Source organism: Erpetoichthys calabaricus, chromosome 14 (genome assembly GCF_900747795.2).
Source record: "Erpetoichthys calabaricus chromosome 14, fErpCal1.3, whole genome shotgun sequence".
In the NCBI taxonomy this organism is placed as follows: Eukaryota; Metazoa; Chordata; class Cladistia; order Polypteriformes; family Polypteridae; genus Erpetoichthys; species Erpetoichthys calabaricus.
In genome coordinates this window covers 99,897,380-99,925,232 of record NC_041407.2, presented here as the reverse complement: position 1 = coordinate 99,925,232, position 27,853 = coordinate 99,897,380, and the positions used below count along the sequence as shown (strand labels likewise).

General features: G+C 38.7%; 2 protein-coding genes across 2 annotated transcripts in view; one reads left to right on the top strand and one right to left on the bottom strand.

Annotated features, from left to right (window-relative positions):
• nkiras2 (NFKB inhibitor interacting Ras-like 2) overlaps window positions 1-27,853 on the bottom strand; it is a 292,782-nt gene that overhangs the window by 162,060 nt on the left and 102,869 nt on the right. The gene's annotated exons all lie outside the window — the stretch shown is intronic.
• Window positions 1-27,853, top strand: part of med24 (mediator complex subunit 24) — a 46,623-nt gene that overhangs the window by 4,789 nt on the left and 13,981 nt on the right. The window contains exons 2-20 of the mRNA XM_028818816.2: window positions 5,233-5,382; window positions 5,532-5,614; window positions 8,972-9,010; window positions 15,214-15,287; window positions 16,766-16,989; window positions 17,128-17,239; window positions 17,644-17,794; window positions 19,878-19,991; window positions 20,941-20,988; window positions 21,342-21,424; window positions 21,916-22,002; window positions 22,140-22,251; window positions 22,349-22,491; window positions 22,575-22,612; window positions 24,733-24,815; window positions 25,439-25,617; window positions 25,774-25,873; window positions 25,961-26,136; window positions 26,225-26,489. Coding sequence (XP_028674649.1) covers window positions 5,253-5,382; window positions 5,532-5,614; window positions 8,972-9,010; window positions 15,214-15,287; window positions 16,766-16,989; window positions 17,128-17,239; window positions 17,644-17,794; window positions 19,878-19,991; window positions 20,941-20,988; window positions 21,342-21,424; window positions 21,916-22,002; window positions 22,140-22,251; window positions 22,349-22,491; window positions 22,575-22,612; window positions 24,733-24,815; window positions 25,439-25,617; window positions 25,774-25,873; window positions 25,961-26,136; window positions 26,225-26,489 — 2,241 coding nt within the window. The 5' untranslated portion in view covers window positions 5,233-5,252. The remainder of the gene's footprint in view (window positions 1-5,232; window positions 5,383-5,531; window positions 5,615-8,971; window positions 9,011-15,213; window positions 15,288-16,765; window positions 16,990-17,127; window positions 17,240-17,643; window positions 17,795-19,877; window positions 19,992-20,940; window positions 20,989-21,341; window positions 21,425-21,915; window positions 22,003-22,139; window positions 22,252-22,348; window positions 22,492-22,574; window positions 22,613-24,732; window positions 24,816-25,438; window positions 25,618-25,773; window positions 25,874-25,960; window positions 26,137-26,224; window positions 26,490-27,853) is intronic.

The window sequence follows — 27,853 nt, the reverse complement described above, 5'->3', positions numbered from 1 at the left end:
ATGTGACATAAATAAAACCACCAAGATAATTAAAGACCTGCTTATAATAAATCTTACTACTAATGAAAAGTATATGTAGGATTCAGTGTAGTGAATAAATCAAATTAGTAAATGTAAAGAAATGAACATAAAATGGGAAACAAATGTACATAAAGTCAGCATAGTAATAGCGATCAAGTGGAGGAAAATGTTAAAATCTAATAAATGAAACATGACAAAAATGAAAAATTGGAATGATGCTAAAAAGAACAAAAAATATATTTATATACACACAAATATTAGTAGAGATGGCAACACGTAAATAACTGGAAACCAGTAAATTGTGAGGTAAACAAATGAAAGAATATGACATACAACGATTGTTCTGCCATTTGTTATTGTACATGGATTGATTGTGGTATATTTAGTAAAATTGTGAAATTCACAGTTGGCATTAAAAATGGGGGCTGGCAGACACTGAGGAGGCAGCAAAAACAATCCAAAAAGACCTGGACAAGATTCAGAACTGGGCAAACACTTGGAAGATGTAGTCCTTTTTCACTTTTCTATGTTAAATTACATGTGGGTAAAAGGAACATCAGTTATAAATGTCTTATAGGAAACAACATCTGATAAGGAGTTTGGAGTTTATGTTCATACAACATTTTCATTATCTAAGTGATATGCAGAAGCAATTAATAAGACAAAATAAGTGTTAGTTTATATTGTAAGAACTGTTAAATAATTCAAGGGCTGTTAAACTCAGAATATGTCATGCAGTAGTGAGGCCTCACCTGGAGATCTGTGTTCAGTTCTGGACACTACGCTACATGAAGGACAGAGCAGCACTTGCAGCTGTGCAGAAGAGAGCAATCAAGTGCATCCCAGGACTTAAGGAGTTGTTGTATTGTGACAGACTCAGAGAATTATACCTGCCTTGTTTCAAACAGAGCAGGATTTCAGAATATTTCAAGGCAATGATAAAGTAGATCAAACAAAATGTTTTCAGCTAAACAGAGAATCACATATTCAGGGACACCAGTGGAATTTAAGAGGAAGTGCATTTAAGACTGAAGCCGGGAAGCATTTCTGAAGAATTGTGGGAATCAACTACCGAGACATGGCGTTGAAACGGGAACCTTGACAACCTTTTAAGAAGAATCTGCATGAGATATTGGGTCATCTTCATTATTAGCTAAACAAATGAGCCTGATGAACTGAGTCGTCACCTGTCACTGGTCAAATTTCTTATGTTCTATTTTCTATTTTTAAAATTTTATAATTTTTCTTTAAAATATGTATATCCATTTTATTCTCTTTAATTTGACTACCTCACAATTTACCCATTTCCAGTTATTTATGATTTCTGCTTATTCTTGTCATTAATAATACATAAACAATTGCCACATTCCAATGAAAATATAGCAGATCTAGTTCAAATTCCTATGCATTGTTACCATAACACAGAAACTGGGAAATAATGCTGCTTAATTAATTAGGCAGAGTGGTGGCTCTGAGGCTAGGGATCTGCACTGGCAGTCGGAAGGTTGCCGGTTTGAATCCTGTAAATGCCAATAGGGACTCTGCTCTGTTGGGCCCTTGAGCAAGGCCCTTAACCTGCAATTGCTGAGCGCTTTGAGTAGTGAGAAAAGCGCAATATAAATGCAAAGAATTATTATTAAAGAATTATTTGATCAAATATTTTGTTACATTGCCTCCCAAATATGAGGCTAGTTTCTCCAAAAAATATACCCCATAACACACATACTGTTATTTTAAATATTGTAGAGTAGTGTAAAAGTCCTTTAGAAACAAACCCTTTAAGAGAATCGGGCTGTGTCATTTTAAACAAATCAACTACATCATTTCTTTCAACCTTTGGAAAGTCTGGAGATAAAAAGCTGCAATTTATCATATAAAATATGGCACAGAGCAAATTGATGTCTGCTGATTTTGTGACCTTTACATGCATAGAAAGTAGTCTCCCATTGTGACAGCTCCTCACTGTTTTTGGTCTAGAATTAAATGAAGGCATTGCAGACGCTTCCATAGTTATATTTTGCAGTTGCTGTCAATCATTGTTAAGGAAAGCACTATTTAACCCTTGCAGAACCAAATGGAAGCTCACTTTTTAAAATGGTAGACTCTTTGCTTACTGGCATTAAACAGTGACCTGTTTACTGATGATGACCTGCATTCCATGCATTTCATCTGACAGAGTATTTATTTATGCTCCATGATCAATCAACTTATCCACAAAGACGCACTGACAAGGAAAAGAATAAAAATGGGGAAAAATACACACTACTGCTATTTAAAAAGCAGCTAATCCAGCTCTGGGAGGGAATAAGAAGTTCCTGTCTTGACAGTGTTGGGCACAAAATGGGATCCAGCCTCTAAGAGGGAACGTGTAAATTGCATGGCATTGTGACATGCACACCCACACTCTCACACTTGGCCAGTTTAGAGTTTACAATTAACTAAAACTTCATGATATTCTTTAATTTTGTTTGGCATAGTACAAGAGCGATTAGCACTCGTACCTTTCAGTGAGAACCAACATGGCCGTGCTTTGCAGGGATCATGGTCTAGGCAGTGTATGTGTAGAAATGTGCACATTCTCCCCCTGGTGTTGTGTGATTTGTACTTTGGTTTCTTCCCACGTTACACTGACATGGGTGAGAGGATGATATCCAAATCATAAATTGTCCTTTATGAAATATTGTACATGGTTATGGTGTATGATTGACTGACATCCTATCCAGCATTTATTTATTATGCATATTGCAGTATAATTAAAAATTTTCAAGTTTTTTGCATATGCTGCAGTGTAATGTATCTGTATTGTAATACAGAATGTAATGTATCTTTTCAGACTGAAACCAATTTACTTGCTTAAGTCGGTGCATTTTCAGATTACAAGTGGTCTTTTCTTCACTTTTCATAGCTACCTTTTTAACCTTTTTTAAGTAACTAATGTGATTCTATAAAATATCTTTATTGTGCAAATAATAAAAGAACCAAACAATAAATAAATAAACCCTTTTATTGCACATGCCTTTTTAAACATAGAACTGTTAAATATATATGCATATTAATACTATATACACACTGTAATAAAAAAAAAATAAGAATGTAAAAACAGGTATTCAATTGGCTCCTCTTTCCAATTCCTTTAGATTCTCATTGAACAAAATACATGTAAGCCTAACTTGGCATTAACACGTTTAACAAGATCTGCGTAATTTTTTTTCATTTCTTTGGTCAGTGATGTCATCTTCTCTCATCGAGAGTGCTTTTGTTTGAAAAGCTCAAGTGCTGGTTTGAACTAAGAGACACTGATAGAATGTCCACCTGAGAAGGCATCATTAAGTTCCTGCTGGAGGTTCAAGGTTTTGTTCACTGCCTCTTAACATGCCAGCATATTTCCCGGTTGGCAGAGAGTGCCTTGTTGCCTTATGATCGCTTTACCCCTGACTTGCTGCCTTCTCTTGCTAGTTTACTCTTTTGATCATTTACTTTCAAGATCACTGTCCAGTAGATGTCTGTGTTATCACCTGATGGTTTGGAAGGCCCAGTTCAAGTCCCTTTTCCATGTATTGGAGAAGCACTTTCCATATAAGCATCTTTGACACTTCCCTCTGTTAAAAGCAATAGGCAAAACATATAAAGTACATATTTATCATGCTAATATATAACTTATCATAATTAGGATTATTATACCATAGTCTACAGAAAGTATCTACATGTATAAAACACATATCATCATATCAGGAATCTATTTTCGGTTGGCAGATCACATTTTAGGCTAGATTATTTATAAAAATTAAGAGCAGAAGGTCCAGCACTGATCTCTGATCACCTTGTTTTAAAAAGCTTTCCTTGCAGCATAACCCTTTGCTTTATTTGTTTAGACCAGTATTGTCCTCTCCACGGTGCTTCTCGAACCTCTGTGTCTTTCGATTTGATGACCAGCCTCTCCTGTGATACCTTAAGATGCACCACTTTTGCTGCCCCTGAAGCCATTTACATTAAAAATATATTTCAGCACAGTGCTCCATTTTGTATTGATTTAGACAAGGTAATATCTGCCCCGTTTATTTAAAAGTTAGGTGTATTGTTGATTATTAAATTCCATTTTAACCTTTTTTTTCTGTTTGGGTCATCATCCACCTTTTAACATAAGGCATTATGCTCAAACTGTGTTAAACCTAACATTCATCTTTAAATTCGTTAATACTGAAGCAGAGCTGCTTAACTAAAACAGCAATTGGGATGCAGGTTTATATATGCAATGACATTTTCAAACATAAAACATCTCAGAAGTAAATTGATAGCTTTTTAAAATGATTGTCATAACAAAATAGAAAGGCAGTGCAACTACCAGTGAGAGAATATGTTTGAAATAGCAGAAATTTCCCCTTGGGATTAATAAAGTATCTATCTATCTAAATTGATGTTCATATTTTTTTACTTTTTTGTCATTTTGCTACATTAAAAAGTTGAATATTTAGACAGTGTGTACTGTCATTTAGAGAAAGTAATTTGCTTTTAGCCTCATGCTCCAAGGTGTGAAAAATCCCACTCTGAAGAAGTTAACTGTAAAGCATTTTAGAATTCACAATGAACATTCTTTTACAGTACTGTGTGATGTTAAGGGCATTATGTAATTACTGTTTGGGTCTGCCCATCTCACATCAAAGGATTTGCTACACCAAACTGAGCAATAATGTACACTTATAAAATGTAAAGGAAGGAATATGCAAGAGATGCTCACTGTTTACATTGCCGTCTTTTGTGTCTTTATATGTTTCTCTGTTGCTTGTGTTTTTCATCTGGCAAGTCCAATTTTCTCCCACAGCCTAAATGCATGCTGTCAAATTAATTAGTCATGAAAAATTGTTCCCATATGTGCATGTCTGGGAAAGGTTCCAAATATTCCTTTGTTCCTGCTGAGCTCTTATGTCCTAAATAATTTCCTAAATTAATATAGCTACTGAACTATATTGGGCATTTACATTTTTTGTGAACTCTGCCTGTGATATAAAGCATATAGGTTATTCAACATTTTAATGCTTGGATCTGTTAGTAAATTGTATGTGTGGCTTGTCTTCTTCATGAATAGCTAAAAATGCAGTTCTGCATGACCTATTTATTTCTTGCATTGTCTTAATAAAGACCTGAAACACTGTTCACCCCTGTTGCATGACAGAAGAGTGTGCAATGTTTGAGCCTTTTTCTTTTCCATCGCAGTGGTACTGTTGGCTAACATCATGAAAGTTGTCAATCTGAAGCAGGCTATCCTGCAAGCGTGGAAAGAAAGGTGGAGTGACTACCAATGGGCTATCAACATCAAGAAGAACTTCCCCAAAGGTACTACGTGGGACATGCTGAATTTAGCAGGTAAGTGTGCTTTGTGTGAAGAGGTAGATGAGTAGGAAATTAAACTAATTGTAATTTTAAAATAGGTGATATAAATCATATCACTTGGCAGACTGTCATTACTCACAGATCACCAGTAATTTTCTGTTAATTCTCTTTGCCTCTTTTAGAAGCATTGCTTGAACAAGCTATGATTGGGCCATCTCCTAATCCTCTGATTTTGTCTTACCTGAAGTATGCAATCACCTCACAGGTAAGATAAAGAAATAATAAGTCTATTGTTTCTCTGTGCTTGAACAGTCTCTGGTATTTTAAGATGGCAATGAAGACAGTCGAAAAAACATCTGGATTGAAAATTCAAATAATCTAAAGGAAGCTGGGACTCCTAACCTATGCATATTATACTCCAATTGTGTAATCCTCATGTAATGCTACATCTTAAGAACTAAATGCATTTCTAGATTTGATGATGCAAAAAAGACATAACAGCACTTTAAGTAATAGAAAGAACAAAAACAAAATGCATGGTTAAAGGGCATCGCCTACTCTTATATGCTAAACCTTTTTTAGGCTATATGGGGACCTAATCCTGGTATTCACAGTACTCATAGGTACCTTTTGATTTAATTATTTTTATGCTATTATTTTTACCACAGGCATGTAATTACAAAGGGTCTCTTCCTCTGACTTGGCCCTCTTACCAGAGGCCTAGAAGTACACTATATTGCCAAAAATGTGTGGATACCAGACGATCTCACCTATATGAACTTGTTGGATAATATAGAGCTGGCCACTTCTTTGTGGCTGTAACAGCCTCCATTCTTCTTGGGAGGTTTTCCACAAGCTTTTTGGAGTGTGTCCATGGAAATTCGTGCCCATTCAGCCAAATGGATGAGGTCAAGTACTGATGATGGATGAGAAGACCTGGCTCTCAGTCAGAATTCCAATTCATCCAAAAGGTGTTCAGCAGGGTTGAGGCCTGGGCTCTGTGCAGGCCACTTGAGTTCCTCCAAACCAAACTCATCAAAGCTTGTCTTTATGGACCCTGTTTTGTGAACAGGGGGCAATGGTCATGCTTAAACAAAAAAGGGCCTTCCCCAAACTGTTGCCATAAAGTTGCAAGCACACAATTGTCTAAAATGTATTTGTATGCTGTAGCATTAAGAGTACCCTTCACTGGATCCAACGAAATTAGCCCAAACCCTGAAAAAAAAAACTCCACACTATTATCCCCACCTCCATCAAACTTTACAATAGGCACCGCACTGTGAGTTTGCATGGCCTACAACTTTGTTGCTGAGCGGCTAGTGATCCTCAACGCTTCCACTTCACAATAATAGCACTTACGATTGACCGGGACACATCTAACAAAGCAGGAATTTCACATGCTGACTTGTGACAGTGTCGGTATCCTGTGGCAGTGCCACATTTAATGTCATTGAGTTCTTCAGTACATCCCATTTTACTGCCAGCATTTGTCAGTGGAGATTTCATGGCTGTCTGCTTGATTTGATGCATCTGTTAATAATGGGCACGACTGAAACACCAGGACTCAATAATTTAGAGTGGTGTCACTCCCCACACATTTCCCCATATAGTGTATGAGGGTGGCGTTCAGTGTTTTTGCTGTTGCTAGTATTGAGCTCTTTTGGACTGAGAGTGATGGTGTAATATCTGGGGTCTGCTGGAGCCACTCTCTCGGCTTAGGGTGGCACAGTTCCAAGTGCTCTTATCATAAAATGAAACTTGATTTTCACTTTCTACATTCTCTCTAGTATATTTGAATATGGGGGACAATGAAAAGGTTTTGAACTTGAACCTGGAACTGATATTCCATGGATCTGATTTGTAATTGGATAAAAATTAGCTCATGTGTACTAAAATTTGTGAATTAAACAATTGAAGCAATTATGCTTTCTTGTCCCAGAAGCCCCAAACTGCAAAATCAAGTATTTTGCTAATTTTCTCACCTGGTCAATGTGCACCAGTCTCATTCATACTGTGCAGACAGGAAATGGGCTCCATATTTCCATTGTGACAGGACACCTTTCCAAAACGATTCGAAGTCTGGATGACCTTCAACATTGATGAAAGAAGAAAGTTTTGTGAAGGGAGTTATATTAGCAGAATAATCAGTCGGTTAAATATATTCTTCATGCACAAGTAAACTTCAGCAAGGTCTGAGCAACTTGACCATGGTCTGTGCACATTGGCTGGCCCCCATTGTCGATTCATGAAATCAAGTTTTTCCTCTGCCAATGTTCAAGAAAGAATCTTGAGCTAGGAAATTTGGAGTGGGAGGAATTTTAGAATTGTTTCATAACAGAGGGGAAGTACATGGATGCCTCAGTATGACCCAGACTCCAAACAGCAACCAAAACAATGGAAGTATGTTGATTCTCCAACATTAAAGACATTCTAGGTCCAAGCCTTTACTTGCAAGGTTATGTTCAGACTTAATGATTTTGATGGTGTAGTCCATATTGATTATATGCCTCAGAAGTCCCAAATAGCCAGTCAACATTATACTGATTTGCTCTGTCCTTTGTGGAATCACTCAAAGGAAAAGTGGCAAGAAAAGCTGACCACCATTCCCTTCCTACTTACCCTACTCTGACAATGCAGAGGTTACAATGTGCTCTATGAAATGATGAATTCAAAGAGATGCCACACCCACCTTATTTTTCAGTCCTGGTCCCATGTGACCATCACTTGTTCCCCAATCTGCAGGGCTACCTTATTGGGATGTGCTATTCCACTGATGAAGACATCACATAAGCTACAGAAAAGTAATTTCACAAACAAGACATAATGTTCTGAGTGGCATAGGTAATATTAATGAATGGTATAGCAAGTGCATTAATGTTCACTGGCATTAAAAATTAAACTTTTTTGATTTTGCTTGCATTTCTCTTAATGATCAAAACCTTTCTCACCTCTCAATGTGAACTGAATTAAATAGTTGATGCAGCATTTTTATTGCCCAGTGTTTTCCTAAAAAATGGGTCACCACCCATTTTGGTGCACATGATGTCCGAACTTGGGTTGTGCTGAGTCATGAATTACAATAGTGAATGACAAAGTTTTGCGAAAGGTTTGCAGAAGGCCTTGCGATGGGTCACTGCTTGCACATGGAAAACAATCCCCCAGATGACAAACACAGGCAATTCTCCAAGGGGGAAAACACCCTTCAGGGATGACAATCGGCACTGAATCTCCAGGGGGGGACTCCACCCTCCTCCAGTGGAGGATCATGGCAGATCCACAAGGGGGGAACCTCTGGATAACACACAGTGACATGAAAGGCAAAATTGGGTTGCAAAAATAGAAGTTTAAGATCCACTGTTCTTGCCAATAAATAATAATTGACATACCTGAGGACACCTTGTGGAGATTAAGGAAGAGTGCATTCACAACAAAAACCAGTAGGTACTACTGCACACCAACAGTTGTGTGAAACTGGAGGAAGCCATTGAATAGTCTTGATAATTATTTTTGTATTTATATAAGCTAGTTATTACATATTTAGCTTGTACCTAATTAAATCTTCTACACACATTTATCAAATACTGTATCTAATATTTGTCAATTTTCTTTGTTCCCAAAACAGATGGTGTCTTATTCTGGTATTTTAACTGCTATTAGTAAGGTTAGTAACATGACTACGTTTATTATACATTTGGTACACTTGCAATGAAAACATCAATTATTGAGGAATATTACTTTTCTGTGCATCTGTAAAGGGTCCAGTTTGAATGAATGCATGCACTGTTTCAGTGGTCATGTAAATAGTTGACAGATTTCTGTTAATTTGTGCAGTAGTTTGTCAAACCTTCTCAGATTTGTTTATTAATCAGGTTATTTAATTGTTGTATTTGTTTTACTTGAACAGTTAGATATAAATGTAAGTTGCATGTTAAATCCTACTATTTCGGCCCTTTGCTCACCCTTTGTTATAAACAAAAAAAAAAAAAAACAATTGTGGAATCCGTTTTCACACATGAAGTACCATTCACAATATGGCCATGATAACCAAAGGTCAATCGAATATGTCCTAGGACACATGTGCCTCCTTTTATGATGCACTGCCCAAGGGCCGACTTCAAAACTACTACTGCTGATGGATGGAAAAACGACCCTATTGATTTTTGAAACTTAATCTTGGCTGTTTTTGAATGAGGGCATGCATTGGTTCATTGGAGTCTGTCAGCTGCCATGCATTGGAGGGATGCTTTCAGATATACAAATACCTTAAAAAATAACATTTATTTCTACAGTTATCTATTTTTTAGTGTGGCTGAAGGACAATAATTGCTGTAAACATCCTAGTATGAAAACGTTTCAGGCCCTTACCACGTCAACATACTTGTAAAAGGCAGTAACACACCACTGCAATGCATCAAATGAACTTCCTGTTCTTTTTTTTACCCACTGAAACATTCGTGACTCCATCAATGTCATTAAACTGTTCTGTTGAAGCACGTCATCAGATTCTGTCTTATATTGGAGGACTGTCTGATTTGTTGAGCTTTAAATTTATATCTTTAATATATTGATCAGGATCTTTCTGTTAGGACAGATGAAAGGTAACAATTTCTCTGTTCCAGTCACTGTTTTGCATGTGGTCAGAGAAGGACTGAGTGAAACAGTTGTGCTTCATTTGGAGTCACCATGCTGCAATTCCTGTCAGCAGAGGAGCAGGTTTGTTTGCCCCTTGCACACTTCTGCTGTCTGAATATTTACTTCAACCCCTCTCCCCATGTCTCCTAGTATGATGGAAATATGTACACCTTTCTGGCATATGAATGACAGTTTAGTAAACAAAAAAAAAAGACCACAGGTGCTTCATTCAGAAATCAGAAGATGTGTTTTAGGTAGCCCTGAATTCAAATGTAAATTAGTAGTTACATTGAACATCTGCTGTAGATGGAAGAAATGATGGATAGAAATGCAAAAAGCATCTCATAAATGATGTACATGCTTATTACAGGATATTAAAAAAAAAAAAACGCACACACACTTAGGTGCAAGAATTAATGTATCAAAAATCTTCTCTGCTTTAAACATGGAAGTGCAGCTGACTAAAGGTATTTGAGCAATATGCTTTCTGTTGAGCCAACAGGTGTCAAAACAGTGTATGCAGGTGGTAAGCACTCTGCAAGGGTGCCAATATATATGTCTTAAATACTAAATATACATTTGAAATTCTCTTCTATTATCCATATTACTAACCAAGAATGGTAAACCGGAAGACATGGACGCAGGTCTCGGTAAACCAGAAGGCATGGACGCAGGTACACGGCGCAGGAGACATAGTGCGCAGGCGCCAACAGCGAGCGAAGTCTGATCCACCGAGAACGAAGGAGTCACAGCTCAAAAACGAATGAGCTCAACTAACATAAATAAGAAATGAGGCAACGCGCCCATAGGTAACAACACAGCCACACAATAAAGAGGATTCAGCCCACTGCCCCAGAGTGAAACGAGAAATACTATGGAGTCCACAAAGGTCCACAACACACAGCATAATCAAACTGAGAGAGTACGGAAAGCGCAGTCACCTACAACGTGCTTCTGAACCATAGCTAACCACCGCAAGCGAATTCTGATACACCACCAAAACCGAAAGAGCTCAACTAACGGAAATACGAAATAAAGCAACAACCACAGACAATACGGAACCCTAACCGTCCACACTACACAGCATAGTCAAACCCGACACAGTATGGAAGGTGCGAGCGCCTACAACGCGCATCTAACACACCGCAGGCAAACCCCCGAGATGGTACAGAAGCCCCAGAGATACGGACTCCACAGCATATGTGAATCACATTACAGTAATACAATAATATGAGTACTCACAGACAAAACAAACATAAGAGGCTTCGGCGTCCCTCCCCACAATCGAACCGGAGAGAGTATGGAGTCCACAAAACACAGCATAGTCAAACCTGAGATAGTACGGAGGACGCATGCGCCTACAATGACAACCACATAAAACACACACGGCACCGGAGGTATAATATTAATAAACGAACGCTCTGTATTACACGGACAGAATCCCCAAATGTCCAGAGTACACAGCATATGTGAAGCACATTACAGTGATACATTACTAACAGTACAACCACAGAACACACAGACACGAGACCTGATGGAGGAATACGGAACTGTACACGTTCACACTACACAGCATAGTCAGACCCAACATAGTACGGAAGGTGAAGGCGCGTACAACACACTTCTAAAACACCGCAAGCAAACACCCAGGATAGTACAGATGCCCCAAAGATCCGGACTCCACAGCATATGTGAATCACATTACAGTAATACAATATTATAAGTACTTACGGAAGTAACACACAAGAGGCCTCGGCGTCCCGCCCTACAGTCAAACCAGAGAAAGTACGGAGGCCCCAAACGTCCACAAATAACAGCATAGTCAAACCCGACATAATACGGACGGCGCATGCGCCTACAACGACAACCACAGAGAACACACACACACGACACCACACGTCCACACTACACAGCATAGTCAGACCCGACATAGTACGGAAGGTGCAGGCGCCTACAACGCACTTCTACAACACCGCAAGCAAAAACCTAGGATAGTACAGACGCCCCCAGAGAAAGTACGGAGGCCCCAAACGTCCACAAACCGCAGCATAGTCAAACCCGACATAATACGGAGGGCGTATGCGCCTACAACGACAACCACAAAGAACACACACACGATACCACAGGTGTAATATGAATAAGCGAACGCTCCGTATTATACGGACGGAATCCCCAAACGTCCAAACTACACAGCATATGTTAGGCACATTGCAGTGATACATTATTAATGGTTGCTAATGATACAGTTCACTTAAACGGTGCCAATCTCCCATTACAGCTGCATTTGCCATAACAATCAAGAAATCCCAAAGACAGACCATGGACAGAGTCAGCCTTTACCTCTCTGAGCCTGTATTTAGACATGGACAACTTTATGTTGCCATCTCAAGAGTTCGGCATTCATGTAATGTTAACATTAAGATTATAATAACCACTCCAATATATCTCATGCATAGATCTGCACATCTATACCTACGTAACATAACAATTACACTGCTATTGTCATTTACATATCTTACATAGACCTACAGATATCGTTGCACTGAACATAATACATATGTGACAATGACCAAGACAGACAATAATCTCTATCGGATGTATTTCGTGTTACCCAAGACCAGGGGTTGGCGAGCGAAGCGAGCAGGGGGTGGAGCCCCCTAGTTGATAATACTAACACACTTGAATTTTTAAGTGCGTGATGATTAAGATTAAATCTCATCTGTGTTTTTACTTGGCACAATGCAGTGGGTTGTTGACACAGACATTAGCATTGCTTCCTCTTGAATGCAGTCTTTTAGATTCAGGTTTACACTTATTTCCTGTGTCTGTTTTGGCTTTTCTCTGGGTATTCAGGTTTTCCTCTCACATGCTCGTATGTGCAGATTACGCCAGTGTCACTCTATATGACTTCAAATTGGAGAGCATGTCACATTTAACAATTTCACTTGCTGGATCTGATTTACCTTAAGGATGATCGGTTATGTGACTATGCTGCAAAAAATGAAATCTAAGCAAGTGGAAAATTGTTATATCAAGCCATTAAATCTTGTTTTCCTAGTAGTAAGATTTAAATTTTTAAGATTATTTAGCTTAATTTAAGAAATGTTATTCAGTGAATTTTGCTTGCCATGTTGGTAGATTTTTTTTGCTAAATAAAAAGCAAAACTACTCCCATTTATGATTTTTTTTTTCTCTAGTTTTTGCATCCACATTTTTTGCAGTATAGTGGTAACGATGGATGACAGATATTACATGTCTCCCCCACAACTTTTCAGCAATTTTAAATTTCCAAAGTATTGCAGACTTGCTGCATTTTGACATCCAATTCATGTGCTGCAATATCGTGCCAGTGGCAGTTTTCCAGGATTGGTGAATTTAGCCGTAGTCTCAGCTCATGTTGTTTTCTTTTTTCCATTCTTAAGTGGTACAGCAAACACGAGCCTCTTTCCTGTTTCTGTTATCCACAGTACACAGTGTCCCTGTTTCATTGAAACCATATTGTATGCATTGTGCTTCTGACTGAAAACTGATTGGTTGTCAACTCGTGTACATAGAGGATCCCACCCTACGTCTTAGGACGAAATCAAACCTGTGGCTAATCACAGATCACTGTTACTGAGTCTCTGGAGAAGGCATACTCCACGACTACACTGTTAACTGTCAATGACTCACTAATGAGAGTGAAGGCCATAATTGCATGAGGTGACATTGGTCTTGGATTAGGTGGTGACTCTAAATTGGTCCCTGTGAGTGTGAAATGTGTGCTCTGCAAAGGATTGGCACTCTGTGCAGGGTTATCTCTCAGTTTGTGCCCAGTATTGCATTTGCATTGGCTCTAGCCCCACATTACTGAATTGGATTAAGTGTATGTATAGCACATTGCAAATTGTACTCTGCCTATTGTTCATTTTGTGCAGCATTCAAAATCTTGAACACGTATGCTGCTTATGTGAAATCACATTCTGGTAATTCTTTTCAGCTTTATGTAGCGTCAACAAAATTGAATATTCGCCATATGTTTTATATATGCTTTATATCTATGTGGGCAAACTTGTAGTTCTGAAGGCCACTTAGAACTTCAGATAGCAAGTGACAAAAACACATAAGCCTTAGTTTGATTTTTTTTTCACATTAACATGCGATTATGTTTATACTGTGGATTGTTTATATTGTCTCTGTTCCCGAAGTTGAAGGAAGGGTGTGAACACACAGCATGTAAAGAAAAGCATAGATTATGAACTTAAAAAATTAATATCAAATCTGAAGAACACATCAATCCAAATGTAATTAATGGCATGTTTAAGAAAACATATTATAAAACAGTAGCTGTGTAAGCACGTGCTGTAAAAAGCACAGGGTCTTAGAAAGTATTGAAATTGTCAGGAAAAAAAAATTGCAATATAGAGATGTCAGGTAATTGGAAGGAACTATTTTGGGCATCTCTCTCATAAGAGGTTTTGTGTTGCTGACGTGCTGACATTGTTTGTGCATTAGCAGCTATGCGACTGTCTTTCTTCAGAGTTTTCCTTTTGCCGGCGTGCTCACCTCGCTTGTGTATTAGTGGCAGGAGGAAAAGTAAAAGGGATACCATTTTGCTAATGTTCTCGCCTCGCTTCTGTATTAGCCACTAAGTGAGTGACTCTTCGGAGGTTTCGCTTTGCTGACGTGCTGACCTCGCTTGTGTATCCTTGGAGGTGGAGGGAGCCCTTACCCCGACTCCACCTCTCACTTCCGAGCTAGGCAGACAGACGCACACACTTCCACGCGTAGTCGTTTATATATAAGATGTTATTCTCCTAGAGAAAGCAATCTGTTGCAGACAGTGCAATTGGAAAACAAAATTTGAAGGTGTAAGAAAACGGAGTTAACCAAATGAACTTGATGGACCCAATGGTCTCCTCTCATTTTGGCAAACGTCTTAGGTGTTTAAAGCAAGAATTCTATCCATTGGGATTTAACAATTTGTCATAATTTCCTTTAAAACCATTTTTGTTTGATGCTCTTCTCTCCTTCTGGGAACACACCAGATGTTTTATTTTTAATAAAATTTTTATTGCGGCTGCCTGTTTTAGATGTATGTGTGAATACACATTCTGATTCAGATCTAAAGTGGTAAATGACAAACAAATAAATAAAATGCTGCCTGAATGTGATATTCCTTAAGGCTCATAATTGTAAAAGGATGTACAATGTTTTTTGTTTGATCTCTCATAAACTTTTGTTTTCTTTCAGTTTGATGAGTTTTCTCGGGAGCTCTGCATTAAATCTCTTCTGGAAATCATAGATATGTTTGTTCACAGATTAAGGTATGAATAAAACATTCAGAAAAATATGTTGGTTTTGCAAAACTGTACTATTACAGAGGTCAACCATGTATTTCCTCTGATTATGTCTTTGTTAAGGTTTGGTTTACTGTCAAACACAAAGTGGCTTAGTCAAGAAAAGAAACTCATAGAGTAAACAAGAAAGTAACACTGTTTGCACAATGGAAAAAACTGAAACCTTACATGAATTAATGTTCTGAGCTCATGTAAATACCAGACTGGGCTACCATTCTGTTTTTTGCTTAGCTGCTTTACTACTATTACCATAGTACTAGGGTGTTGTACCGTGTTAACCATTATGAATGTAGAGAAAAGCCAAGCAAAATGACACCTTTTATTGGCTAACTAAAAAGATTACAATAAGCAAGCTTTCAAGGCAACTCAGGAATCTTCTCCAGGCAAGATGTAATGATTTTTTACTCTTTAATCTCTCTCGCCCTTTGCCATCACCCTCCATAAATTGCACCTCTTCATTCCTAATTGGCTGCTATCATTATGATATGCTCCCCCTCGCCCCTCTAGTCAAATATTGTCCAGATGTCAAGACCCTTCTCTTTTTTTCTGTGACTTGAAAAGAGATCCTGTATAAGATGTGGCATTCTACAGGATAGGAAGAGAAGTGTTTTTTTTTTATTGTTTACCTAAAGTAGCTTTACATTTTTGGGCATGCCTCCCTTGGTGCTGGATTAACCCTCCTGCTAAACCACATTCTTGGCTTCCTATTAAATGTAATGCCCTCCTGTTCTCTCTCCTTATTTTCTCGTCCCTGAAATTGAAGTTGCACCTACTCAACCGTGGTCTTCTTCTTTCTTTTAATACTGGGATCATGGCATCAGGTTGAAAGACGTGTTTTTTTTTTTTTTTTTTTTGTCCAGGTTTGCATTCCTGTATACAGGCCATTCACAATTGAGACCCTTCACCTCATTGATTGCTTTGTCTCATTGCTGTTCTCAGCTTTAGCCCTAATTACCAACTTACCTATGATAACCCATGAGTATCCTGCACCCCATATCCTTTACGCTATAGAACTGGACTTTCATTCTTGCTTCTGCTCTCTGAATGCCCCTAGTACTTTCTCCATATGTTTATATGGGATTTCATTGAATAGAAATCGAGAGGTATTGCGCTTAGACACTGTGCAGGTCTGGTCACCAGGATACATAAAAAGACAGAATCTCTGGAAGCACTGCAGGAAACAGCAGCAGCAGTTATGTTGTTTGTGTTCTCTTAGTCTATAGAATAATTTACTAATTTCAAGAATTTGTTGACCTCTTCATTTATTAATTTTTGTCTAAACTCCGCCTCATTCTACTGCTATGATTGGGTGCTGTAGCCTTTCTCTTGCTATGCCACCTGAATGCATTCTGTTAGTGGACATGATGAAAGAAAACTACTGTCCAGTTCCCAGCATATTCTTAATGTTGGTTAAATAATCATTTTTTTTTTCTCTTTTGTCACAGCTGCTATGGAAAAGGAGAGGAATGCATTGGTTTATGCAGGGCTTTGCTCAGCGTTGTGGTGTGGCTTCTCCGAGGAGTTGCTTTTTACACAGAGAGGTTGAAGGAAGTGCTTGACCTCAATGCTGGAGAGATTCAGCTGAAGGATTGTTTGGAAAGGCTAGAGTATATTGTTCACAGCACAAAGAACCGAGCAATGATTCACATTGCCCGGCTAGAAGAACCAGGTTGGTAATGTATTGTTGCCGTGTCTTCAAATGGCTTCTAAAATCAGCAAACGTAGACGTGGCAATCAAGAGCTTGAATTTAGGTTGCTGCTTATATAGTGGGAGTTATTTTATTCATTCATCTGTTGTAATCATCAGCATCCTGGACAAATGTGGAGCAGGCAGTCGTTCGAGTAAATGAGAACATGAGTAACCTGTCCAATCCAGTCCTGAGGGGAAAGCTGGAGGAGTGCATCTCATTGGTGAAGAGGTAAGAGAGGAGTCTTGAGCAAAGTAAAATGCAACTAAAAAGTGTATACACTGATAGCCTCAGTAAACTGGCCATTGGAATGATGCAGGAGCTTGACTGAAAATGTTAGAGTGGAAAAATTGTTTTCCTTACTTGTGCACCATGAGGAGGAAGTGGTGAGATGTATGTTGCAATGGGTTGTATTTACCTGTGTTACTGTATATTGCAGGTTGAGAAGATCAAATGTAGAAAAAGACAAGAGCAACTTCTTCTTACACATTTTTATTTAATTTTAAAAATGACATGTTAAAAGAAAGTGCTTAAACAATTAAGCATAGCCACAAAAGTCATATTTCACATGATTCAGAATATTGCATATTTTTTTACAGAGACAGTGCTAATATTTGGAGTCCTTTTCTCTTTAGTATACCTGTGATGCTGTCAGCACATTCAGAATCACCTGCACGAATGGCCTTCCCCTCCATACATGCTCTTGTTTTGCTGGAAGGTACTATGAACCTTACTGGGGAAACTCAGCCTCTGGTAGAGCAGCTAATGATGGTTAAGCGCATGCAGGTGAGTATATTAATTTTGATGTTTTTAGTGTAAAGGCTGCCTGAAAAATCTATTGTTTTTTTTAGTTTGGTTTGGCAGTGTAAGCCACTAGGGGGGGTGTACTGTCGCCCCAACCCCCGACACAGACAGGCAGGACACAGGTTCAACTTAACACTCGTGTTTATTTATAGGTTGTGCATCAATCACCAACACCACAATACACAGTCCATTCCCTTCCTTGCCATCAGTCCTTCCACCTCCAATCGTCCTCAGGCTTTGTCCACTCCTTCCACCCAACTCTGGCCCCTGAATGGTGGGACTGGCTCCTTTTTATAGGGCACCTGGAAGGACTCCAGGTGCCTAACGAGCTGCTTCCGGCCTCACTTCCGGGTGTGGCGGAAGTGTGGCCAAATAAGGCCCTGAAAAGGTCCATGCGCCTCTGGCGGTGGCCATAGGTTCCAACAGGGTTGAGCTCCCATGCTCTTAATCCGTGACCCCACTGGAAACCAAGGGGGCTGCCCACTATTGGTACCGGGAAGAATCTGCACCACAAATATTATCTCCCCCTATCCTTCCACTCTCTGGGCATCCTGGCCAGGTAAGAATTCCAGCCACCCACCACAGCAGTTAGATTTACAGAGAATCTTTTGTACATATCAGTCATCTGGAACTAACCCTTCAGACATGTTTGATATTTCTAATTATGATTTGGCAGCAGTGTAAAATGATCTACAGTGCCTTCAGAAAGCATCCAGACCCCTTCAATTTTGAGACATTTTGTTTTGTTGCAGCCTTATGCTAAAATTATTTAAATTCTTTTTCATCTCGTCAAGCAACATTTAATATACCAGAATTACATAAAAATGTTTGTAAATTTGTTAAAAATAAAATCAAAATATCAATTGACATAAATATTTAGACCCGTTATTCAGTACTTGGTTGAAGCCCCTTTGGCAGCAATTACACTCTAGAGCCTTCCTGGGTCTGATGCAACAAGATTTGCACATCTGGGTTTGGGGATTTTGTCATTCTTCTCTGCAGATCTCCTCGCGTGCTGTCAAGTTGATTGGAAACCATCAGTGGACAGCTGTTTTCAGGTCTTTCCAAAGATGTTCAATTGGCTTCAAGTCTGGGCTGTGGTGGGCCACTCAAGAACATTCACAGAGTTGACCCTAAGCCACTTCTGTTTTGTGTTTGGTTTGTTTATCTTCCTGTTGGAAGATAAACCTTTGGTCCAGTCAGGTCCAGAGCACTCAGGAACAGGTTTTTATTAACAGTATTTCTGTCCTTTCCCCTGTTCAGCCTTTCCTCAGCTGTAACTAGTCTCCCAGTTTCTGCCATTAAAAGACAATTGCACAGGATAATGTTGACACCACCATGCTTCGATGTTTGTATGGTTCTGTACAGATGATGAGCAGTGCCTGGTTTCCTCCACATGTAATTCTTAGAACTGAGGCCAAACAATTCAACCTTGTTTCCTCAAACCAGATAATTCATTTTTCTCAGTCTGAGATTCCTTTAAGTGACGTTTGACAGACTTCAAATGGTCTATAATGTGTCATCTGGTCACTCACATAAAGCCAGATTAGTGGAGTGTTATGGTGGTTGTCCTTCTGAAACTTTCTCCTATCTCTACATCTCCACACAGGTTCTCTGGAGCGAAGCCAGAGTTAATATCGGCTTCTTTGTCACATCACATACCAATGCCGTTCTCCCTGAATGCTCAGTTTAGCCAGTCAGCCAGCTCTAGGAACAGTCCTGGTTGTTCCTAACTTATTCCATTTAAGAATTATGGAAACTGCGGTGCTCTTGGAAACCACCTGTGCTACATATTTTTTTGTAGACTTCCCCAGATCTGTGCTGTGCCTCAATCCTGTTTCTAAGCTCTTCAGGCAATTCATTTGACCACATGCCTTGAATTTTGCTCTGATACACATTGTCAGCTATGGGACCTTCAAGATAAGTGTGTGGTATTCAAGAGTAATAGCTTAGTCAGAATGTAGATGTTGGATGAGTTTTGGACAAAATGTATTAATATTAAGGTGTCACTTTAGAAATATGCTAAACATGTTTTAAGAAAACATGTTTTCTCATTTTTTTTTAGCGAATCCCATCTTCTCTGTTTGTCCTTGAGATTTGGAAAGCCTGTTTCACTGGTCTCATTGAATCTCCAGAGGGTACAGAGGAGCTCAAGTGGACAGCCTTCACATTCCTCAAGGTAAAATTGGTGTTACTACTAACGGGTTGTTAACCTTACGTCTGGCCTAAAAATGTGTTTTCTTCGAAATGAACTAGTATTGTACAGGTGTAGGAATTCTCAGCCAGTTATTTTAGCTATGGCAAGAGGCTATCTGAGCAAAACAGCAGCTGCTCACAGAGGCTGGCTGCACATGCAGCTGACATTACAACAGATCAATATGTTCCTTTTCCTAATGTAAAATGACAATTTGTGACATATTTCCATGTTTAATGTTAAAATCTTAACACGCACAATGCATAAAGAAAGCTTTTCTGCATTAGTACTTTGTTACTAAGCATGGTGTCTGTTAAACAATTCAGTTATTAATCAATCAGAGTTGGTCATCTATTGCTTATGAATTTTGAGATTGCTTCAGCAATATTTATTTTACACTTATAGTACACAACTTTGCTCAGGGTCACAGAGTGAATCTGAGTCCGGTAGCCTTGTGGTTTAAGGTCCAGGGCCCAAGCGACTGTTCATCTGTCTTGGTGTCCCTACTGATGGATGTCCTAGCAATACAGACACAGCCAAAGGTTTTGGTACCCTTCCACTTTTAAAAGAAACAAATTTCAGTTGTCTGTGAAACAGGTTGAAACCGACTAAAGTAATTGGTATTCACCAGAGCAGGCAATTTGGGTTTGATTTAGTATGTAAATTTGGCTGCGTCTGTATGTGTTTAGTGATTTTAAGTTTCTCACAGCTGTTCTGACTCGGCTGTCGCCTGTCTGAGTGAGATGCGATAGACATTGTATGATGCTATACCTACAGGTTAGATTTTAAATTCTATTTGCAGCATGTGGTCATCATTGTATTTTTGCTGTTTTGTCTTGCATGTTGAGGCAGAAATGTCTCTTAGTGTCGGTTTTCTCATGCTTTGTTCTCCCGTGGAGTGTCATTGGTAATACTCTGACATTTTTTGTTTAAGATTCCACAGGTGCTGATCAGATTAAAAAAATACCCACAAGGAGAAAAGGTTGTTTTTTTTTTTTTTTTTTTTTTAGTGTATCACTTGACTTGTAATAAGTTGCGGGGGAAATTTTGACATGTAGGATGGCAATGAATAAAGCAAGCAGGAAATTTTACTAAAACCCCTAAACCTGAAGTAACTTTTCGATTCTGTACTTTGGTTAAGAACTGCATGATACATTTCTAATTTTGGAAAATCATCTGCTGTCATCTAGTGGTTCTTGACCAGTGATGGTGACATAAGCTTGGGGGTGCTTAAGTTCTGCTTTTTGTTTGCATCTGGTTTCTCTATCACTGTGACCAAAGAGGCAGTAGGGCATTTTGCCAATAACAATTGTGCTTTCCTTTATTTTACTCTAGGATTTCATGGAAGACATCAGCGCTGGGTTTGAGTATTTACTAAAGTTCACCCCACTCCTGGATAAGGCCGACCAGCGGTGCAAGTATGTTGTAATCACTTTTAATGTCAATTAAAGATTCCCACAAGTGATTACTTATTGTGGTAAAACTGATGTAAGAAAGAATAATTTTTCAATTGCCCACATATCTATCAGAAGAGTGTCTGAATCTCAATGAGAGGATTCAGCCAGCATTTGTAAATGATGAAGGCATTAGTCTTCCCCCATAATAGTTGTTAAAATGATTCTTCTTAGGTAATTGTAAGGTATCGTTACCATTTAATGCTTTGCTCAAATTTTCATATAGTCTATGTCCAATGAAAATAACAGTGGACTGTTCTGTAGGCTTATTTGTACATCTTGGTAGGTTACAGAAGATTTCATTGAGGTGTCATTATTCTCTCTGATTTTAATTGGGTTTAGGACATGCTCTCAACCCTGTCATACAGGCTCTGTTAAAATTCCCAGCATTAAAACATCCCAAGGTCTCGGAAACTCACAGTAATGTTGTGCCTAATATAATTCTGTTCTCACAGCTGTGATTGTATGAGCATGTTACTCCAGGAATGCAGCAAACTAGGCCTGTTGTCTGAGTCCAATACTGCCAACCTCATTGCTAAAAGGTAAGTGCAGAGTGGTGTGTCGGTTAAATGGTAAGGTCATCCATATGGGATCTGTCACAATCTTGTCTCATTCACTTTCTGCTGACTTACATTATTTTCTTTTTCAAATCTTAATTCCTCTTTTTATTAACATCCAGAGCAGCTGACCGAGAACATGCTCCACGTTTGAAGGCTGCTGAAAATGCCAGCATCCAGCCAAACCCTGGGCTAATTCTGCGAGCAGAGCCCACTGTAACCAACATCCTCAAGGTGCTAGAGATGCTTGTATATTGCCTTAAATCTATGTACTGTTTTTTTGTGTATTTTCAATCTTTAAATCTAGTAGTGTTCCTTTCTTCCCATACAGACAGTGGATGCAGACCACTCTAAATCGCCAGAAGGACTGTTGGGTGTTTTGGGACACATGTTGTCAGGGAAGAGCCTAGACCTCCTGTTAGCTGCTGCTGCTGCTACTGGCAAACTGAAATCCTTTGCCAGAAAGTTTATTAAGTGAGTTTTATTCTAGAGGGTAGAGAGTACTCTGCTGTGTTTTAATGTAGTTTGTCTTACATTCCTTATGTCCTATTTTTCAGACTGAATGAGTTTCCAAAACACATCACTGGAGAAGGAAGTAAGTTTTTCTCGGCAACTTAACCAGACGTTCTTGAACAAAAATATAAAAATATATGTTTAGATTTTCTCTTGCTATCGTTTTGCAAGAAAATAATTAGTTCCTATATAAATTGACTAATATTGTGATGCAGTCGTTAACACTGCTGGTTGAAAGCCTCCTGGATATGTCCTTTATCCCTTGTTTGATCACTCTGTCGTTGTGCCCCCAACCCTCAAAAGTCCCCCACCCCCCCCCATAAAGCTCAACAGACTAATGTTTTTTAGATCAATTGTTCACTCTAAATTTGTTCAGTATGAAAACATATATAAAATAATATAATATGCAATATGATGTTATATATATAATATAGACAGATTTGGAATGGATATTTAAATAAAATCTTGAAACTTAGAACAACATTGTAAATTGCATTATGTAAACAGGACAATTTAGGGGGATTCACAGAAGGTCAATTGCAGTCGTTTCATTTTTAAGGACTATACGTAAAAGCATATGCTATATTTAAATACACAGTACTTTGAATGAAGAAGAAATGAATACAAATTGCTGACAAATGACATTTAATAAACAGGGTTACTCCTTAAATACAGCATACAGCAGAAAGCTAGGGAAGAGTAATTTTACAGCAATCAGTCAATAAAGAAGGTTGCCGATTCAAATCATGTTACTACCAGAAGGGATACTACTCCGTTGGGCCCTTGAGCAAGGCCCTTAACCTGAAAATTGTTCCAGAAGCGCAGTACAATGGCTGACTCTGCGCGCTGTCCCCCAAAGGTCCAAAAAATTTATATATATAATGTGTGTATGTATATAAAAAAGCGATAACAGTTGTTAGTTGTTGTCAGTTATGCATTGCATAACATTGCATATTAGACCCTGACACTTTGTGTCTTTCTGTTACCTTCAAGTGTGTTTGGTCTCTGCAATTCATTTTTGGTCATTAACATGTTCTTTGATATGTGGAGCAGTTGAGGAATTATTTTAAATGGTATCCAGAAGTGCAGTTAGTCTGATTGAGAAAAACACTAATTCTGACTATATGAGATTAAAGGGACACCCAGGCTTAATTACATTTACATTTTGAGACATAATTAGATAAATACAGAGATAACAGGCTGGGGATTTTACCACATTTGAGCTGCAAGTACACCACAAAAAGTTTTAAAATATCCATACTTTGGAAAGATTTTTTTTTTTTTTTGTTACTATTATGATGTTTGGCTGATATTTTTATCCAGGGAGACTCATCTGTTGCAGATATGGTGCAGTTTGTATACTCATTATGATTGTTGGATGATTAGATGGCTTGCTTAAGGACTCACAGTAAGCTGGAGTAGGAATCAAACCAGTAACCTTGGGAACTGAAGACAAGTGTCACTACAACACAGTTCATTGTCTCGTCCATTCAGTATGTCTAAAAGACTGGTGGTTTCTTTGGCAAATAATTTTAGTAACTGCCTATTGTCAAACAGTAGAATGTGAAACAGTTCAAATTTTAAATGAAACACTTGTTATGTATAATATGTGGTCATCTCTTTAATTTCATTTTTCAGAAGCGTACTCAAACTGTTGCCCCTAAGTAGCGTTTTTATCCATGTCACCTGAAAATATCAAATGAATTCCAGAGATTCTTGTGTCCCCATTTCTGCTAGAAATAAGTGAACAAAGTGTTGGCAAGAAAATTGATTGGAGGCAAAGTTTTCTTATAATTTGATGTTGTAATTTTAATTAATTTGATGGATTAAAATAGTTAAGACTGACTGTGATGTCAATTGCTTTGTAAAGTCATTTTTGATCATTTATTTTAAAGTAAAGCTTGATTGTTAGGTAATTCTGTTTGAATTGATTGTTGTAATGAGGTATATAAGGATAAAAAATAAGTTCATAAATAAAAATTTAAAGGGAAATAGTTTATCAGGTAATGTGACCCATTAGCCAGCTGACCACACAGTTGCACTTCTTCTTTTCATCATCTCTCTCCTTACCCAGTCCTCTTGGACTTCATATTACTTCTTCTCTTTCTGAAAATTTTCTTTAATGGCTCTGCTTAATGCCTGATATTTGCCATGTACAGATGTCATCTTCATTGTTTGATCTTTCTCAATATTCTTTTCCAGCCAAACCTGCATCAGTTCGGGCTTTGTTGTTTGACATCTCTTTCCTAATGCTGTGCCATGTGGTCCAAACCTACGGCTCTGAGGTAGGTCTGATACATGATTTTTGTTATACTTGGTTTGTCATGCATTGTGCATTTTTATTCATTGAGAATTGAAGCCCACCCAACTGACAGAAGTATACCAGTGAAGCTTCTTTGATGTACTTTAATTTTTGAGTCACTGGATGGCAACATGATTCCATTTCCTTCTCTAATTCATGCGCGGCCAACAGCTGCATCTCATAGATATGCACAAAGCTAAACAAGCAAAAATGATTTAAGATTACATATACTGATATGCAGTACAAGTGTGTTTTCAACATGAGGAAAAACAAAATTTGCACATTATCAGTCTCATTATTAGTTTAGCATTAATGCAACAACGGATGCATGATCTAGCAAGTTTCATTAGTATCTTTTCATATGAACTACAGTAGGAAGTCATTTTTTAATGAATAAAATAACAAAAATAATTACAAAATAATTTGTAAAATTATTATTATTTGTAAAATTATTATTTTTATAATTACAAAATAATTTGTTTAAGAATAAACAAAATAATTACTTTCTTGATAGTTGCAGGAGCAAGAGAAAGAGAAAAGTTTTGGGTGTTTCAGTGCTGATCCCCTGTTTCTAATCTCACTCTGATTACCCCTCATTTCCTTCAGGTAATCCTCTCTGAGCCAAGTCCTTTGGGGGAGACGCCTTTCTTTGAGACATGGCTCCAGTCCTGCATGCCAGAGGAGGGGAAGATTTTGAACCCAGATCATCCATGCTTTAGACTAGATCCAGGGAAAGTCGAGGGTCTGGTAGCCCTGCTGAATAGCAGTGCAGAGATGAAGCTTGTGTAAGTTATTTGTTGGGAAGCTGCATTGTTGATGATGGTGGTGCTATTCTATTTTTGCTTGGTAGCCATATTTTATCCTAAACCTTATGCAGACTGTGCTTTGGGGGTTCTTTGATATTAAGGAATGAAAGTAATAGTTTTCTTCTTTCCTTTCAGGCAAATGAAATGTCATGAGGTATGCCTGACTATACCAGCTGCCATACTGGAGATTCTCAATGCCTGGGAGAATGGTGTATTAACCATGGAATCAGTGCAGGTATCAGAGGGGCAGGGGGCAAGAGACCAAACCTTGAAAACTCTTTATGTAAACATTAGCAATTTTTTTATTTCGCTGCTTTTTCAGAAAATCACAGATAACATAAAAGGGAAGGTATGCAGCATGGCTATCTGTGCAGTGGCTTGGCTAGTGGCTCATGTCAGAATGCTGGGGCTTGACGAAAGGGAAAAACCCCAACTCATGATCAGACAGCTCATGACACCTTTCTATGGGGAGAGTACATTGCAGTTCTACAGTGAGAGGTAGGGAGGTGCTGTTGGGCTCCTGTTTTTAAGTTTTAATGTACTTGTTTTGAATACTGCATCAATTGTTGAGTTTTCTTAATTTCAGGGTGGTCATCATGAGCTCAATTCTGGAGAGGATGTGTGCTGATGTTTTCCAGCAGACTGGTAACTCAATTAAGTTCCCAATGGAAGGGTTGGATCCTATCCCATACAGGAATTTGCTGCCTCCACGGGAGCCAATCAGGGAGGCACTGACTAAGCAATTCACCAAAGTCTTAGACAGAGGCTGGGTGGACAGTCAAGCCTTACACCTGTTAGAGAGTCTACTCCATATGGGTGGCGTTTACTGGTTCACCAACAACCTTGTGAAGGTAGGTCTGTAGCCTGAAGTGTTTAAAGTTATGGCGGCTGTGATTGTAGTTTTCATTGTAATACACACTTCATATGTCTGATTTCTTTGGGTAGCACCAACTGAATGATTCCTGCTCAGACATATAGCAAGATAATTACATTTTTGCTTTTTGGGTATTGATTTTTTTCACCCCATCTTCACTAGTTTGTTTAGTCATTCCACCTGGGGTAAATTGAACACATTCTGGCAAATAAGCCTGCATGAGTCTAATGAACTTCTTTCGCCTTACTGTCATTTATTTCTTAGCCCCATAAACCAGAAATCTGTTACCTTGAGTAAAACAAAGGCCTGTTGAAAGTTACTCCCTCCATTCTTATTTATCTTATCAGAAAACAATAGTTTATGTTAACGATACTTTGCACCGTAAGCATTTCAGTTTATTCTATACATGTGACAGTACTACTGTCCTTTCTGACTTAGGCATCACTAGGACTGCCCTTAGGTGGTTTGAGTCCTACTACTTGAGCAGATCCTACTGTGTGTCCTGGTTTGGAGAGATGTCAAGGGTGCACCAAGCAAGCACCAAGGTGCCCCTAGAATCAGGCCTGGGCCTTCTCTTCTTCCTGTACACCTTCTGACTGAGTCCTATTATGGTCAACCAATTTAATGGTTTCTTTTATCAGTGCTGTGCTGATGATAAGCAGCTTTCCCTGTCATTTCCTCCAAAGGACCACAAGGTTATCCACTAGAATCTCTGTTCATGTCACAGGTACTTTGACTTTGTTGAAGAAACACCATCTCCAGCTCAATATGGCAAAGACACACCTTCTTGTCAATTCAGTTTGCCCGTCTGTTCAGCATCTCATCTTTGTTCACCTTGGCTCATTATCACAAATGCCTGCCAAGTCAATTTGCAACCTTGAGGTGGTGTTTAATGATTAGCAGTCTTTTAGGGACCGTGTTTCAGTGGTCCTTCGGTCTTGCAGATTCACTCTATATTATAGCCACAAGATCACACTGTAACCGTATGCAGCATAACCCCTGGCCCAGGTTTTGGTCTTGTCACGTCTGGACTACTGCAACTTACTGCAGGTCTTAGTACCGGCATGTGCCACCAAGCCACTGCAGATGGTTTAAGATGCAAAAGCATGTCTGGTGTTTAATAAGCTGAGGTCACTCCTTTCCTCAGATCACTAAATTGGCTCCCTATAGCTGTGCATATTACGTTCAAAACCTTGATTCTTGCCCATAGAGTTGTCAATGGATCCTATACACTATATCTGGAGACACTTGTGAGATCCTGTGCTCCTTCTCAATCACTTAGGTTTGCTGATGAACAGCATCTGGTGATCCTCTCTCTACGTGGTATTAACTCTCATTCCA